This window comes from Dipodomys ordii, unplaced genomic scaffold (genome assembly GCF_000151885.1).
Source record: "Dipodomys ordii isolate 6190 unplaced genomic scaffold, Dord_2.0 Scaffold196, whole genome shotgun sequence".
NCBI classification, from domain to species: Eukaryota; Metazoa; Chordata; class Mammalia; order Rodentia; family Heteromyidae; genus Dipodomys; species Dipodomys ordii.
This window is the reverse complement of record NW_012267412.1, coordinates 555,763-571,735: the sequence shown is the minus strand read 5'-3', so window position 1 is coordinate 571,735 and position 15,973 is coordinate 555,763. Positions and strand designations below refer to the sequence as shown.

The following is a 15,973-nucleotide window of genomic DNA, read 5'->3' as shown; positions in this document are numbered from 1 at the left end:
GTGTTTGATATAGGGTCTCACTATGTAGCTCAGCCTAGCTTGGAACTATGTAGCCTAGGCTGGCCTCAACTTCCTTTTTTTTTTTTTTTTTGTTGGTCATGGGGCCTGAACTCTGGGCCTGGGCGCTGTCCCTCAGCTCTTCAGCTCAAGGCTAGCGCTCTACCACTTAGCTTTCTTCATTTTGCTTATGTGGTGCTGAGGAATTGAACTCAGGGCCTCATGCATGCAAAGCAAGCATTCTACCACTAAGCCACTTTCCCAGCCCTGGCCTCAAACTTTCAATCCTGTCTGCCTCCTGACTGCTAGGATTGTAGATGCTACTACACACAACTTAATGTATACAATTACATTTTACAGACCATAAGCATTTTACATGTTAAAAACCAAAGCAAGATTCAAATGATACAATATAATACAATTTGACAGTAAAAATATGTACTCCAGATGGAAATGTCCAAGTTATGGCCTAATGGATAATTTTACTACTTGCATGTACTTTCAAAACATTTATTTTTTTTGTCATAAGGCTTGAACGCTGGGCCTGGGACTGTCCCCAAGCTCCTCAGCTCAAGGCCAGCACTCTACCACAGCCCACTTCCAGTTTTCTGGTGGTTAATCAGAGATAAGAGTCTCATGGCCATTCCTGCCCTGGCTGGCTTTGAACCTCGATGAGATCTCAGCCTCCTGAGTAGCTAGGATTATAGGTGTGAGCCACTGGCACCTGGCTTCAAAACATTTTAAAAAGGGGGGGGGGGAAGGAGAGAGAGACCTTTAGTAGTTAGGGGTATGTTTCAACAGAAGGAAAAAGGTACTTCTCTAGGGGCCGGGAAGGTGGCTCAATGGCAGAGTGCTTGCCTTGCATGCATGAGGCCCTGGGTTCTATTCCTCAGCACCACATAAGCAAAAAAGGCCAGAAGTGGTGCTGTGGCTCAAGTGGCATAGAACACTAACCTTGAGCTGAAGAGCTGAGGGTCAGTGCCCAGGCCCAGAGTTCAGGTCCCACAACCAACAATAAATAAATAAAGTACTTCTCTAGCATTTGACAGTCCCTTCAATCCCAAACACTGCAAAAAAACCCAAAAACTTCTCTCCCTGAAATCTCATAAGGACCAGACAATTATCAATTCTTTGCTATTTATACTTAGCATTATCAAAGAATATGATATTAAGCAAGTGACTGGCACATGCCTATAATCAACTAGTATACTCAGGAGGCAGAAGTAGGAGGATCATAAGTTTGAGGAAAAAGTACAGCAGGAAGCTGTCTCAAAAGAAAAAGTCCGGTCCGGTGGCTCACACCTGTAGTCCTAGCTACTCTGAAGGCGGAGATCTGAGGACTGAGGTTCAAAGCCAGCCCAGGCAGGAAAGTTCATGAGACTCTTAACTCCAGTTAACCACAGAAAATAGGAAGTGACACTGTGGCTCAAAGTGGTAGAGCGCTAGCCTTGAGCTGAAGTACTCAGGGACAGTGCCCAGGCCCAGAGTTCAAGCCCTACAACCGACAAAAAAATAAAAATACAAACAAAATGCTGACGGCATAGCTCAAGTGGTAGAATGATAGCCTACCATATAAGAAACCCTGGGTTCAACTCCCAGAAATGCTAAAAAAGATTAAGATGGTGTACTTAATGTATTATTACTTTTAATGATAATCACTGCAGTAAAACACCAACAGTAAAACACAAGACAACATCCAAACTACCTGCAACTCAACTGTCACCTCCACTTATGATTTTTTTGAGGAAATCCAAAGTTCACACCCTAAGATATCCATGATGAATCATAAACAGTGTGATATACTACCAGTCAGTTTCTAGCAGGTATATGAGGCAAAAAAAGTCATGATTTAAATAGTTCAAAACATCTATTAAAACTGTACATTTATTTATTTTTTGGTTGGTTGTGAGGCCTGAACTCTGGGCCTGTGTGCTGTTCCTAAGCTCCTTAGCTCAAGGCTAGCATTCTACCACTTGAACAACAGCACCATTTCCGTTTTTTTTTCTGCTTTTGTGGTGCTATGGAATCGAACCCAGGACCTCATGCATGTACGGCAAGCACTCTATCACTGAGCCACCTTCCCAGCCCAAAAAATTGTAATTTCTTCTGATTAAAATGAGATTAACTAGTTAAATGCTTTTATTTTTATTAGAATTATATGACTTTAACATAGAGCCTAATTATCTCATGTTCCTCCAAAGCATGAAATGGAGTTTTCAGTTTTAATACTCAATAAATTCAGTACATCTCTACCAAACTGATGTCTGATAATAAAGGGGGAAAAACATTTGGTGCCAGTTCTGGGGCTTAAGATCAGGGCCAGGGCACTGTCCCTAAGCATTTTTGATCAAAGCTAGTGCTCTACCACTTGGGCCACAGTGACACTTCTAGCTTTTAGGCAATTAATTGGAGATGCATCTCCTGGACTTTCCTGCACAAGCTAGTGTTGAACCATGATTCTGTAAGAGCCACCAGTGCCTGGCAATGAGAAAAAAATTTTAGTAAGAGTTAATCTACAGCTACAAACAGAAATTCTCAAGAGTTTCTAACATTCTTGAGTTTCCACCCAAATGTAGAGCCATGGAGAACCCAAACACTAAGCAGAACAAAGAGGAAAAGGATTCATGGTCCCATATCAAACCTGTGGCTCCCGCCCTTCTTTACAAAGCCTGACTTTGTCCTTGCTGTTACATATTCTCTTTTTAATAACAACAGTTAATACACAGAAATAACAGTAATACGCAGAACACTGCAATTCACAGACAAGCTAATTATCCCATCAATCAACAAAGATAGATGCCCTGACCAGCCCTAATTCTGACAAGAGCAGGGTAATGCCTGAGATTCACAGCAATCACACTGTAGTGGAGCAAGTACTTAACTGAGAACCAGTGCCAGGCACTGACAAAATGTTTCACGAGGAGGACGCTTCACTTACCTGCGTAAATGTGATAGGCTTGTCCCTAGAAATATAATCTGCATATTTACAAGTAAACATTCCACAATCACTCCCATTCAATTGTTGAGGAATCTCCTAAAATTATAAAACCAAAAGGAAGAAAGGGAAAGAATATCACTTAATACAAATTTCTTAGACTTCCTAAGTATCACTGTAGTAAAATAGTGTGAAAAGGTATATGCTAAATCTGTTACTACATATATATATACACAATTAATTTCATCCATGTAATGTAACGTAAAAAAAAACAGTGTCATGGAATATGTGACTATGTAGAAAATATTTTATAAAAGATAAAAGCAAGTAGAAGTTCTATCTCTTAAGGAAAATAAACCAAGGGTTGGGGATTCAGCTGACAGGTAACAAGCATACATGAGTTCCTAGAGCTGAAAAGAAAAACAGGACAAGTAACTCAACTGGAAGATATATTTCCAAAAATGGGAATGCTAGTCCAAATTATTTCAGAAGCAGTAGTCAACTGTAAAAAGGGTTAAGTGTGGTTGGGAATGTGGCTTAGTGATAGAGTGCTTGCCTAGCATGCATGAAGCCCTAGGTTTGATTCCTCAGTACCACATAAACAGAAGAAGCCAGTAGTGGCTGGTGGCTCAAGTAGTAGAATGCTAGCCTTGAGCAAAAGAAGCTCAGGGACAGTGACCAGGCCCTAAGTTCAAGCCCCAAAACTGGCAGAAAAAAAAGGAGGGGGGGTTGTTAAGTGTAGGGGAATCTGATATGCTTAAAATACAACTAACCATCCTACTTCAATATACAATGACTAACTTCCAGCCAGATGGACTGCTTGAAACCCCCGTAGTTTTAAGCAGCGCAGAGAAAGGCCTCTGACAGCTTTAAGCAACAAGGACACTGGCTTGATGCTCAGTTCTGTCCCTGAGGCAGAAACAGAACTTGAAGCAAAGCAGCTGGAAGAGCAAGGTAAGTGAAAGGTAGTTCCATACCTACATAGACCCCTAGGCATGGACGGTCTCATCTCAGAAAGTTCTTTACAAACCTGAGCTGCCAGTCACAAGAAGTACCAGACAGTAAGAGCCCACCACTGAACAACATACTTGACAATAACTCCATTGTCATTCACAAAAATACAGTTCAAAGGCTAGGTTTTTAGCACAGGTGGTAGAACACTCGTTTAGTAAACGTAAGACTCAAAACCTTAGAACCACAAATAAATAAATAAAAGAAATGCAGTTGATTGTTGGAAGAAAAGATGGAAGTGGCACACTATTCACAATGTGCTACATTTCCTATACTTTTCTCCCAAAGCCAGTACTCTTGAGTAGACAGAACCACAAAGTCTAATGTAGAAAGAATGTTTTATTACACTTCCCATACCAGAACCCAGTATTTATCCTCTTAGACTCCACTTCTATTTGTCCTTTCCTCAAGAAATTTCAAGATCTCACTTTCAAATTGTTTAATTTGGAAATGAAAATGTTCTTAGATGAAGATAGTTGAGCTTTTATATTCAGGTTAAGACTAAAACTGAATTCATGTTACTTGAAGGGATGCCAACAGGACTCAAAGATGGTAATATTTGCAAACCCTGAGTTGAGATTTCAATCTAGTGAGAGACAAAAGTACATTTAAAATCAGCATGCTTGAGTGTTGATTCATAACACGGGACCCCACAACCTAACAAACCACCAGGTAAATTTTGGGCAAAAACTTTAAACTTTTTTAGCATTAACCAGGAGAAAAATAGCTGACTTAGAATTACTGTTCTGTTTTTCACGTCTATGGAAGATATGCTATAGATATGTAGGAATTCAGCTTGACATGACCACAACCATCTTGAGTGATAACCATCATAATTTCCTCGGAATTTTTCTCCCAGTTTTCCAGCACACCTATAAATAGCTGAAAACACTGGAGTGGTATGTAGAGCTTCACAACTCTGTTGGAGCATTAAGTACAAGGAATGTGCCTGAAGTCTTTGATATTAGCTCCAGATAATTCTGGATTTGAGTTAGCGATTTGTGTCCTAATCCCTTTGTAAGTTCTTCTTTCCACCCAAACCATGGAGTTCCAAGGGTCTTTTTGCCACCTAGGACAATGCTTCTGTCAGTAAGACACCAATAAATTGCACTCTGTACAATCTGGATTGCTTGTACATATATTTGTGTGTGCGTGCACATGCGCAAGTGCATGCACTTGCATGTATGCCAGTATTAGGACTTGAACTTAGGGCCTTGTGCTCTCACTTAAGCGTTTTCACTCCAGGCTGGCCCTCTACCACTTGGGCCATACCTTTCTTTAGTCTCATAGCACTGTTGGGCCAGTTCTCAAACTGGTGACTGCATTTTCCTGGTTAATATTTATATTTAAAACAAAAAGAAAAAAAAAAGAAGCAACTATTTTGGTTAATGACTAAAATTTCAGAAGTAACACTTAAGTAACATCTTAAGTAACATTTAAGATCTATGCTTTAGGATTAAGGTTTTAGTTCAGAGGTACATTGCTGTTTAACACAAATGAGGCCCTAAGGTCAATTCTCAGTAACAGCAACAACAACAAAGAACAAATGATGTACTTTAGGAGAGAATGGGAATGATTGAAGTAAAGGAAAGAAGAAAAAATAGTATGAATAATATGGTACTTTCCAGTAAATGTAACAAAGTCAGTCAAATAGAGATTAATGATCATCACTTACATGTGACTTCACGCTGTAGTGGGTCCACTCTAGAAGATTTAGATCAACATTTCTTTTGGTCTTACTTTCATCCTGTAGATACTGACTAAAGAAAACAAAACAAAAAGAATGTATCACCAAACCCCGGCAGAGAGACCATGATTACAAAAGACTGTGCTGTTTCACAAATATACCATTTTCAAACCCATGCTCATTCCACTCTTCAAAATTGTGACTGCTAGGGGATGGGAAGGTGGCTCAGTGGTAGAGCGCTTGCCCTGCATGCATGAGGCCCTGGGTTCGATTCCTCAGCACCACATAAGTAAAAAGAAAAAAGCCAGGAGTGGTGCTGTGGCTCAAGTGGTAGAGCTGAAGAGCTGAGGGACAGCGCCCAGGTCCAGAGTTCAGGCCCTACAACCGGATCCCCCCCCCCCAAAAATTATCTTATTCAGCAAACCAGGTATCTTAGTTCTTACCCTTCTTTACATATAAAATAAGGCTGCATTGGAATACAAAAAGTACTATTAATGGGAGCAATAATGTCCCCAAAGGGATAAAAACTGGCCCCTAAAAGGTAAAAAAAAGTCTGCTGGTCCCTGGTGACTCATGCCCAGTATCCTAGCTACGTAGGAAGCTAAGATCTGATCTAAGATCAGAGGATTGCAGAAAGTCGTTAAGACTCTTATCTTCAATTAACCACCAAAAGCCAGAAGTAGAGTTGTGGCACAAGTGGTGGAGTGCAGCAGTTCTGTAATAAATATCTTTTCCTGCCTGAATACCATGTGTTGCTCTCTTCATCAGCTACCTAATGAAAGCTAGCTATTTAATATACCTTACATAGGGCTCCATGACTTGGATGGCAGGAATGGCACAGTTCCTTCCATATTTTTCCATTTCTGACCATCCCCTTTTCCACAAACTGAACTGCTGTGAGATGCCACGCAAGATTTTTCACCAATACCATTGCTGGCCTTCACATCCATGTCCACACCACTTATCTACTCTGGTGAAACTACTCTCTACAAGTTCTCTGTTGCTCAGTCTCTCTCCAAATGTGGTGCCACGCCAGAGGGCTCCCATGGCCTTTAGTTGAAAGGCCAGGTCACCTCCAGAGCTGAGGACACTTGGTTTGGGGGCCTTGGCCATTCTCTCTGAATGGCTCTGCCATTTCTGCCTGGTCAGCTCTCCTTCACTCACCAGACTGACTCTCCCCCACTACTTTTAATGGTGTGCTATGAGTCATACCTGAGCCAGGAAACCCCTCTGAAATGCCTCCTTAGCTCCCTGGAAAGCCAGAGCACCCATTTTTTTTATGCCATTCTCAGATTTAGACAGTTTTTGCCATTGCAATGGTAAATGATCAGAAGTCTGTTTACTTTCAGGCTCCCTTTGCTCTCTCTCTCTCTCTCTTTCTCTGCCAATCATGTCCAACTTTCCCTCTCTCTTCCTTTCTCTCTCTTTCTTTTTTCTCCAACCTTTTGGCTTGTGCCCTGAAGAGTGCTACATGGGCTGGGTCCTGGGGACCCCTCTAGTTCCCTCTCAAAGGCTAGCCACTCTAGGTTTGAAAGTTTTCAGTTTCCATACGTTGAGGTTTTCGTTGCCTGACCTCTGTCTCACTAAGCCCTTCATCTCTGCCTCCCAATCATCTCCTCTAGAAAGGTGACTTTGTCTTATAGTTCAATCTCTCTCTCTTTTTCCTTGAGAGCACCCACACTCTTAAGAGGATGCCTTTCCTTTCTGCTTCTTTGTCTGCTTGTTTACTAATTCAATAAAGCTCCACCAAGTTTTCTTACTATCATGACTTGTGCAGAAATTTGCATCATGAGTTCACCATCTTGGCCACATGGTGGGTTAAGGGTTTGGCTATCTGACCTTCCCCTTCCTCCAAGCTTACTATTCCTCCACCCACTTATTCTAATGTGCCTTGCTAACAAGTTGCTGCCTCTTTTCACAGGCCCTGGAAATGAGGCCCAACCATAAAAGACATCTAGCAAAGATGTTTAAACATATTGTCAAAATTTTGGGGTTCTGAGTTTTGAGTTTTTTGTTTGGTGTTGCCTCTTCTAGCACTGACCACTTGGTTCTCAACTACTGGGCAAAATAATGCCATCCTACTACTGGAATTCCAAGAGTCTATAGCCGTTATTCATTTTTATACACTGTAAAACTCAATGTGCACAGTGTGTGTGTATGTCTGTGTCTGTGTACACTTGTCATCTAGCATTGTAATCAAGTTATGTGGCTTAAATGGTCTGAGATTCCTGAAGTTGTTCAGTTTGGATTTGTAGTTCAGCGCCAGCCAGTCTACATGTAGTCCAGATCCAGTCCATCTCTTCCAACCTGGAAGACAACCTCACTCCAGCCAAGACCATCCTGACTACCTCCACCATGGTAAAAGTAGATTAGACTCCTGCTTGACGCTATCACACACGGCTGATTCCTGGTGAAAGACTGCTTTGGATTTGCAAAACCTAAGACTCTTGTGTGACATTCTTTCTGTAATATTAGATTTATAAATCTTACCAAGCCTGACCTGGAAAAGGCTGGCTATGTTGTTATGCTAGTGAAACAGGTGGAGGCCAGGAGAGCCTGTTGTGAACTTTGGTTAACTTAGGCATAATTAGGGTCACCAGAAATCAATACTATATCTGTGCTAAAACTCTTATCACATCTAACAAGTTTTGTCATTGAAGAATATTTGTTGGTCAATTCTTGATCAGGAGCAGGTAAGCTCTACTTACTTCTATTTGGTCTCCTTGTTGCTTTAATTGGAAATAATAAAGGGATTTTGTGGCAAAGATTGCAGTTCAAAGCCAGCCCAGGCAGAAAAATCCAAGACTCCATCTCTCAACTAACCAGCAAAGAGCCAGGCTGGAAGCATGGCTGAAGAGACTCTTATCTCTAATTAACCAGCCAAACACTGGAAGTAGTTCTGTGACTCAGAGTGGTAGCGTGCTAGCCTCGAGCAGAAGTGCTCAGAAACAGTGCCCAGGCCTTGAGTTCAAAGCTCATGATGCCAACTAGGACAAGCCATACCAGCAACAAGCACCTAGACCCCTGGGACTCAGCCAATCCAGGGAACAAGGGACCATAGAGAAGAGGAAGAGGAGATGATATCGTATTAGCCACTTTGTGCCTGCCCTTTCAAAATTAACCAGAGCCAAAAGGTCAATAAAGTAAGAAGCCTACCCATCTAATGTACATACCTGTCTACCTTCCAACAGGACAGGAATTTACATTCTTGCTTTCGTTAACTGATACATAATCACCAGATATAAGAAGTAGCTAGGGACGTTTCTACCAACTTCAGGACAGCCTGGAATGCAGGAGATAAGAACTAGCCATTCTAGCCAAGTCATTCTATCTTTAATTTTCTGCCCTGAACCCTTCCTTCCTCTTGCTGTTTGTGTGCTCTCTAGTATTTTTTTTTTGCCCAGCCCCTCCCTGCCTCATGAGACTTCTTTCAGACTTCATTCAAGGACTACCACCAAGGGATAACTGCTGCCTTGTCCCAGAGGGGACCACATCTCCGCCTTTTACCCCTAATGTCAACACCTCTTGCCAGCAGGAAGTAACCAGAGAGAATCTGTGCCCTTTTCATAATTACCAAAAGGCTGGAAGGTAAGGACTGCCCAGGGCCAGGCAGTGCCTGTGCAGACACCTCTCCACCTCTAGGCTGTTTCTGCCTAGTAACTGTGTTACCTAGGTAACTGGCATACCAGAAAGCAGTCACCTCCCCCTCCTGCAAGGTCTCATCATGGGCTACCCCTGGTCATACCTCCAATTGGACCAGGCCCTAAGTTCACATCTTTCCCCGACCTGGCCTCACATCTTTCCCCAACCTGGCCACACCTCTTCCCCTCCCTGGCCTTCCCCTCCCTGGCCTTCCCCTCCCTGGCCTAGATAAGTCCTGGCCTGGGGTGGGTCTCCCCCTTTCGGTTATGCCTCTCCACCATGCACAGTGGGGGCAGCAGTTCAGTAAATAAACATCTTTTCCGTGTTCGCTTCGGCAACACATATACTAAAATTGGAAGGATACAGAGAAGATTAGCATGGCCCCTGCGCAAGGATGACACGCAAATTCGTGAAGCGTTCCATATTTTTTGTCAGGAAAATGAACCCTTAGATATGTATTTTAATGTTTTTTCTTTCATGCATATGTTTCTAACGAATTTATAAGATTATCTCTTTGTTGCTTTGTATGTCCCTCCCCCACAGTATAACCCCTGCTTTCACTATATTTGATGTCAGTATAACTTGTGGAGGAGATGGGGAAAAACCAGTTGTTTAAGGATACAGGTGGACCTGATGCAACAATGAGAAGTACAAGTTGGCATGTCCAAAACGAACTTTACAACGTCGGTGGGGGGGGGAGGGGGGACACTGGGAAGTGATGTGAAGGGTAAACAAAGGAGGAGGCTGCAATGCTTGGTAAGAAATGTACGCATTATCCTGCCCATGCAATTGTAACCCCTCTCTACAGTATTTTCACAAACAAAATAAAAAAAATAAATAAATAAACATCTTTTCCTGCCTGAATACCACGTGGTAATCTCTTCATCAGCTACCTAATGAAATCTACCTACATATCTCAACCTCTTCCCTAAACTTTCTTTCTTGTGCCAGTATTAGGACTTGTAGGGCCTCACACAGTCACTTGGCTTTTTCACTCAAGGCTGGTAGCCACACCTCTGTTTCTGGCTTTCTGGAAGCAAGAATCCCTTGGATTTATCTTCTTTGGCTGGCTTTGAATCATGATCCTCAGACCTCAGCTTCCTGAGTAGTCCTGAGTAGCTAAGATTACAGGCATGAGCCACTAGGACCAGCTTATACTTTCTAGTTAAGGTAAACAACCATAAATATAGAAGATCTTCTAAAGTGCTGGAGATGTAGTTTAGTATAAGAGCAGCTACCTTGCATGTTTGATCCTGAGTTCGATCTCCAGCACAAGAAAAATAAAGGATATTGTACACCAAAATAACATTGGGAAGAAAGAGAAATGAGCTACTATTAATGACTTTTTAAATAAGATTAATTTAGAAGGAATGACATTGTCCAAAAAGAAATGTAGCCTTTACCTAACTTACATAACTGTAACCCCCTCTGTACATCACCTTTTTAATAATTTAAAAAAAAATAAGTTGACTGTGATGATGGTAACAAAATAAATACGCTAAAAGCCATTGATCTGTAAGAAAAAAAAGATTCATTTAGTAGTATTTTCATCCTTATAAAAATTAAAGGCAGGACTGGGAAGGTGGCTCAGTGGTAGAGTGCTTGCTTCCAGGCATGAGGCCCTGGGTTCCTAAGCACCACATAAGCAGAAAAAGCCAGAAGTGGCGCTATGGCTCAAGTGGTAGAGAGATAGCCTTGAGCTGAAGAGCTGAGGGATAATGCGCAGGCCCAGAGTTCAGGCCGCACGACCAGCAAAAAAAATATAAATAAATAAATAAAGGCAGTGGAAGAGCACTTGGCCTGGCAAGTGCAAGACCCTGAGTTCAGTCCTCAGCTCTGGAAAAAAAAAATTAAAAGCAGAAGCCTATGTTTACTTCCAGTAAATATAAGAGGTTTACGGGGGGGGGGGGCAGCGGCTGGGAAGGTGGCTCAGTGGTAGAGCACTTGCCTTGCATGCATGAGGCCTTGAGTTCGATTCTTCAGCACCACATAAGCAAAAAGAAAAAAGCTGGAAGTGGTGCTGTGGCTCAAGTGGTAGAGCACTAGCCTTGAGCTGAAGAGCTGAGGGACAGCGCCCAGGCCCAGAGTTCAGGCCCAGAGTTCAGGCCCCACGACTGGACCCAAAAAAAAAAAAGGTTTACAGGGAAATTATCTTGCCAAGGTGCCCATTTACTGTGAAATTCACATAACCAATTTATATAGTTAAGAATACTGCTAAGAAATGGCTATGCTTTACAAGCAGGTTTTTTTTAATTACCACAGGAAGTTCCTTCTCCTGTGTGATTTTAGTTTCTATAGTTTTAGGAATAAACAATTCCAAAGATCTTCTGTGTGTATATTACTATCAAGGCTTGAATTCAGGGCCTTGTGCTTTCATGCAGCTTTCTTGCTCAGATGGCAAACTTGGCAAACTTGAGCCACATCTCCAGTCATTGAGGACTGAACTACTGAGGAGTGAACTGCTATGTAGGTTCTCTACTACTTGAACTACAACTGAGTCCATTGGATATTTTTTGGCAGTGCTAGGATCTAAAATCAGGGTCTCATGCACACACACACACAATGACGTTTTATTCAGCCATTCAGAAAAACAAAATTATATCACCCACAGAAAAAAGAATTATAGGAGATCATTATGTTAGGTAAGATAAGATAGACTCAGAAAGAATTATCCCATGTTTCCTCTTATATATGGAATCTATGTTGAAAAAAATAATCTGAAAGTAGAGAGAGGATTATCTGGCAGAAGGAAGGGGAACAACAGGAGAGCCAAAAAGGAATTAGAGGAAGTAATGGGGAGAGTAGAATATTTTTAAAGTATATCGTGTGTGTGTGTGTGTGTGTGTGTGTGTGTGTGAAAATATCATGAAACTCACTTTAGACAGTTAATATTTCTAATAATTTTTTAAATAATAAAAAGTATACACCTAAAGTCAAAATCATATATCCAGCTGGTCACTGGTGGCTCATGCCTATAATCCTACCTACTGAGGAGGCCAAGATCTGAAGATCATGGCAGTTTGAAGCCAGCCCAGGCAATAAAGTCCTGTGTGACTCTATCTCCACCTATCCACTCAAAAACAAGACGTGGAGCTGTGGCTCAAAGTGGTAGAGCATGAGTCTTGAGCAAAAGAGTCAGGGAGCAGTGCAAAATCCATGACTGAAGAAAAAGAAAATTATATAACCAAAATCATACATTTAAATAGATTTTAAAAAATTAAAATGATTAAACAAAAACAAAACAACAACAAAAACCAAAAGCCAATTACCATCCAGAGCTCTCTAGGATTAAACAGAAGGGAGATTATCTAACAAAGGTATAATAATAAAACACAGTGAAGTTTTGCAGCCTGTACTTACAGGAGAATTTCACAGATCTTGCTGCCCTTTTGTCCCATAGAATCCAGATACTTAAGACACTTTTTTCTTAGGTCCACCACCTATAATGGGAAAATGCAACATAAAGAAACATTATTTTGGGGGCAGTTTCTGAAACAAGATCTTATTTCATAACTCAAGCTGGCCTCAAATTCACAGCCCTCCTCCTCAGCCTGCCCAAGTTTTGGGATTACAAATAGGTACCACGATGTCCAGCCAGTAACATCTTAAACATTAGCCAAGATAAATATTTCATTTTCAAAAAAAAGAGGCATCTGTTTAAAAATTCGTAAGTCAACATGAATGGATTTAGACATGATTTTTAGCAAGTTATAAAACAGCACAGAAAATACCAGTTTAATATTATATATTGCTTAAATTCTAAGATAAAGGCCTGGAAACATTTTCACCAAAACCTTAGTCATCCCTTCAATGTGGTGAGATTATTTTCCTTTCCTTCACCTTTCTATAATAAGCCTGTACCATCTTATAAACAAAACTAACTGAATAAACTCTGGTGTCGAAAATGAAAACTCTCCCAGTATAGAAACCATGTCTTCCAGCTTTCTATATTGTGTAACTCAGGACCTGAGGAGGGATTCTGCTCAGGATGTCTTTCATACACACTGCTGGCCTTCCATTAGACATTTAAGACAATTGTCTGGGCTTGGGACTGTAACTCAGTGAAACAGTGATTGTTTAGTATATTTGAGGTCCTAAGATCAACCCTAAGAAAAGGAAGGAGGGAGAGATGAGAGGGGAGGGGAGGATAGTCTGTATTTACTAATTAACCCTCTCAACTCACCACCAGGCTCCAATGTACCTTCCGATGAATAGGCACCAGAATAAGTTCTTGTTCAAAGAGATTTACCCCTTTGGTCCATCTTTTCACTGCTTGGTAACCCCCAGACTTTAATTTAGGATAGAAGAAAGTACTGAATGCATGAAGTGCTGGATAGCCTTGCTTTTTATTTCTTTCCACTAGAAGATTCATGTAAAAATTAATGACCTGTAAAACACCAAGAGAGTAAAAGTTGGAACCTGACAAGTGTATTATCAAAATTAAATTTATATTTGAATTAGTATGAATTAGAAAATGAGATGCTTAGGAAAAGGATAGTACTAAAAGCAGATATAAGGAATGTCTATGCAAGAATACCAAAAAAATTAACTGAGCAAAATGGCAGAAATTGAAAGGAATAAAGGGCTGAAGATTTAGCTCAGTGGTAGAGCAAGAGCCTAGTGCAAGACCTTCAGACCTTGTGTCTAGCATCACAAACTCCTTCTTCCACACCAAAAAAGGAAAAAAGAAATGTGATTGTGCTTTTGAAGAATAAGAGGAACATTTGTAAGGGCCACAGAGTTTGTGCAATAATAAAAGGGTACATATAACTATAGGACATGAGAAATAGCTACAGAAACTGTCCCTTAATTTAAACATATTACATAGGAGATATGCCAAAATATTTATAGCATCTTTTGAATAATTTACGTTTCCCATATTTCCCAAATTTTCTATGAAACAAAATAGTTGGGGTTTTTTTTGGTTGGTCATTGAGCTTGAACTCTGGGCTTGGGAGCTATCCCTCTGCTCTTCAGCTCAAGGCGAGTGCTCTATTACTTGAGCCACAGCACCATTTCCGGTTTTCTAGTGGTTTATTGGAGATAAGAGTCGCACGGACTTTCCTGCCCGGGTTGGCTTTGAACCGTGATCTCAGCCTCCTGAGTAGCTAGGAAAACAGGCGTGAGCCACCAGCGCCCAGCTGAAACAAAATAGTTTTAAAAGGATCTATTTATTGGTAAGTAGGCCTGTGACATGGGGGGAGAAGGTGGAGAAGGATTTTAAAGATAAAGAGAGAAAATGTAAGAACTGACCAAATGGAAAATTGGCAAGAACTAAGAGCTGGCTTTTTCCTGAACAGGCAAAGATACAAGTTACATCAGTCAAGTTTGTGTAAGGCATGCTATAATTTGAACATATATGTTCCTATGCTAGATACAATATCCAATGTGACAGTACTAAGAGATGCACCCTTTGGAAAGTGAATACTATGCGTGCTTCACCCTGGTGGAAGGGAACGGTGCTCTTATGAAAGGTGAAGGAAGAAGCCGGCTGCCGGTGGCTCACGCCTGTAATCCTAGCTGCTCAGGAGGCTGAGATCTGAGGATCGTGTTTCAAAGGCAGCCCAGGCAAGAAAGTCTGTGAAACGCTTATCTCCAATAAACCACCAGAAAACAGGAAGTGGGGCTGTGGCTCAAGCGGTAGAGTGCTAGCCTTGAGCTGAAGAGCTGAAGGACAGCACTCAGGCCCAGAGTTCAAAAGCCCACGACCCACAAAAAAGAAAGTTGAAGGAAGATAGCCATAGTCATTCTTGCCTTTTCCCATGAGTAAGTAGAGTGTGCTACCTTCCCACCATTATTGAAGCAAGGGACCTCACCAGACAATAAATGAATTGGTGGGTGCCTTAATCTTGGACTTTCTAGCCTCAATAACTTGGAGAAGTAAATTTCTATTGCTTATAAATTATCTATCTACACTGAGGTATTTTGTTACAGCAGTAGGGACAGTCTAAGACATCATTCAAATTAAAAAACAAAAACACTTTCCATTCACCTAGTGTGTCCTGGACTTATGAAAATGTAAATGGTGACTATAAATGAAGGGATGCATAAGAACAGATGCAGAAGAGAGAACTGCTGTAGCAAATAGTAAGTAACAAGTTATTTAAGGTGCAGGATGTTTTTGCTCCAAGAAAAGGTAAATTAAGAACGTAGCTCAGTGGCCAAGCACTAGCATGTGCCATGTGCACATGCCTAGCATGTGCAATGGCTTGGGTTCAACCCCTAAAACTGGGGTTGTGGGAAGGCAAAACAAAAAATTAAAACTAAAACTTGCTTTACCATCCTTTGGGTCAAAATTGCTTTGGTTATACATAGTAAATAGTTAAATGTAATGTTAATCAAAGGAGAAACAAAAGACAACTTACCTCATCATTGAGCCAGTGATAGTTCTTTAAGGTTTGGATATCTCCCCGAGTAATTCTCAATTTGAAAGCACTACTGAGGATCTCATCCTGTGGGCCATGGCCTAGGGCATTATTGATTTCCTTTTCCATGTCCTGAATTAGAAAGTACAGAGGCTGCTACTTCAACTCAGAACTATTATCAAATATTGAATGTTTAAGACTAAAAAGAACAAACAAGTACAAAAAAAAAAAAACAGGCATTGATAGCTCACGCCTCTAATCCTATTCAGAATCTGGCTGATACTCAGAAGGCTGAGGATACTGGCTCAAAAGTAGACAAATCAGACAGTATCTTAT

At 41.1% G+C, this 15,973-nt stretch overlaps 1 protein-coding gene across 1 annotated transcript in view; it reads right to left on the bottom strand.

The window, feature by feature from the left end:
- Positions 1–15,973, bottom strand: part of Senp2 (SUMO1/sentrin/SMT3 specific peptidase 2) — a 46,170-nt gene that overhangs the window by 1,332 nt on the left and 28,865 nt on the right. The window contains 5 exon segments of the mRNA XM_013034795.1: positions 2,936–3,031; positions 5,619–5,703; positions 12,633–12,712; positions 13,456–13,659; positions 15,638–15,769. Coding sequence (XP_012890249.1) covers positions 2,936–3,031; positions 5,619–5,703; positions 12,633–12,712; positions 13,456–13,659; positions 15,638–15,769 — 597 coding nt within the window.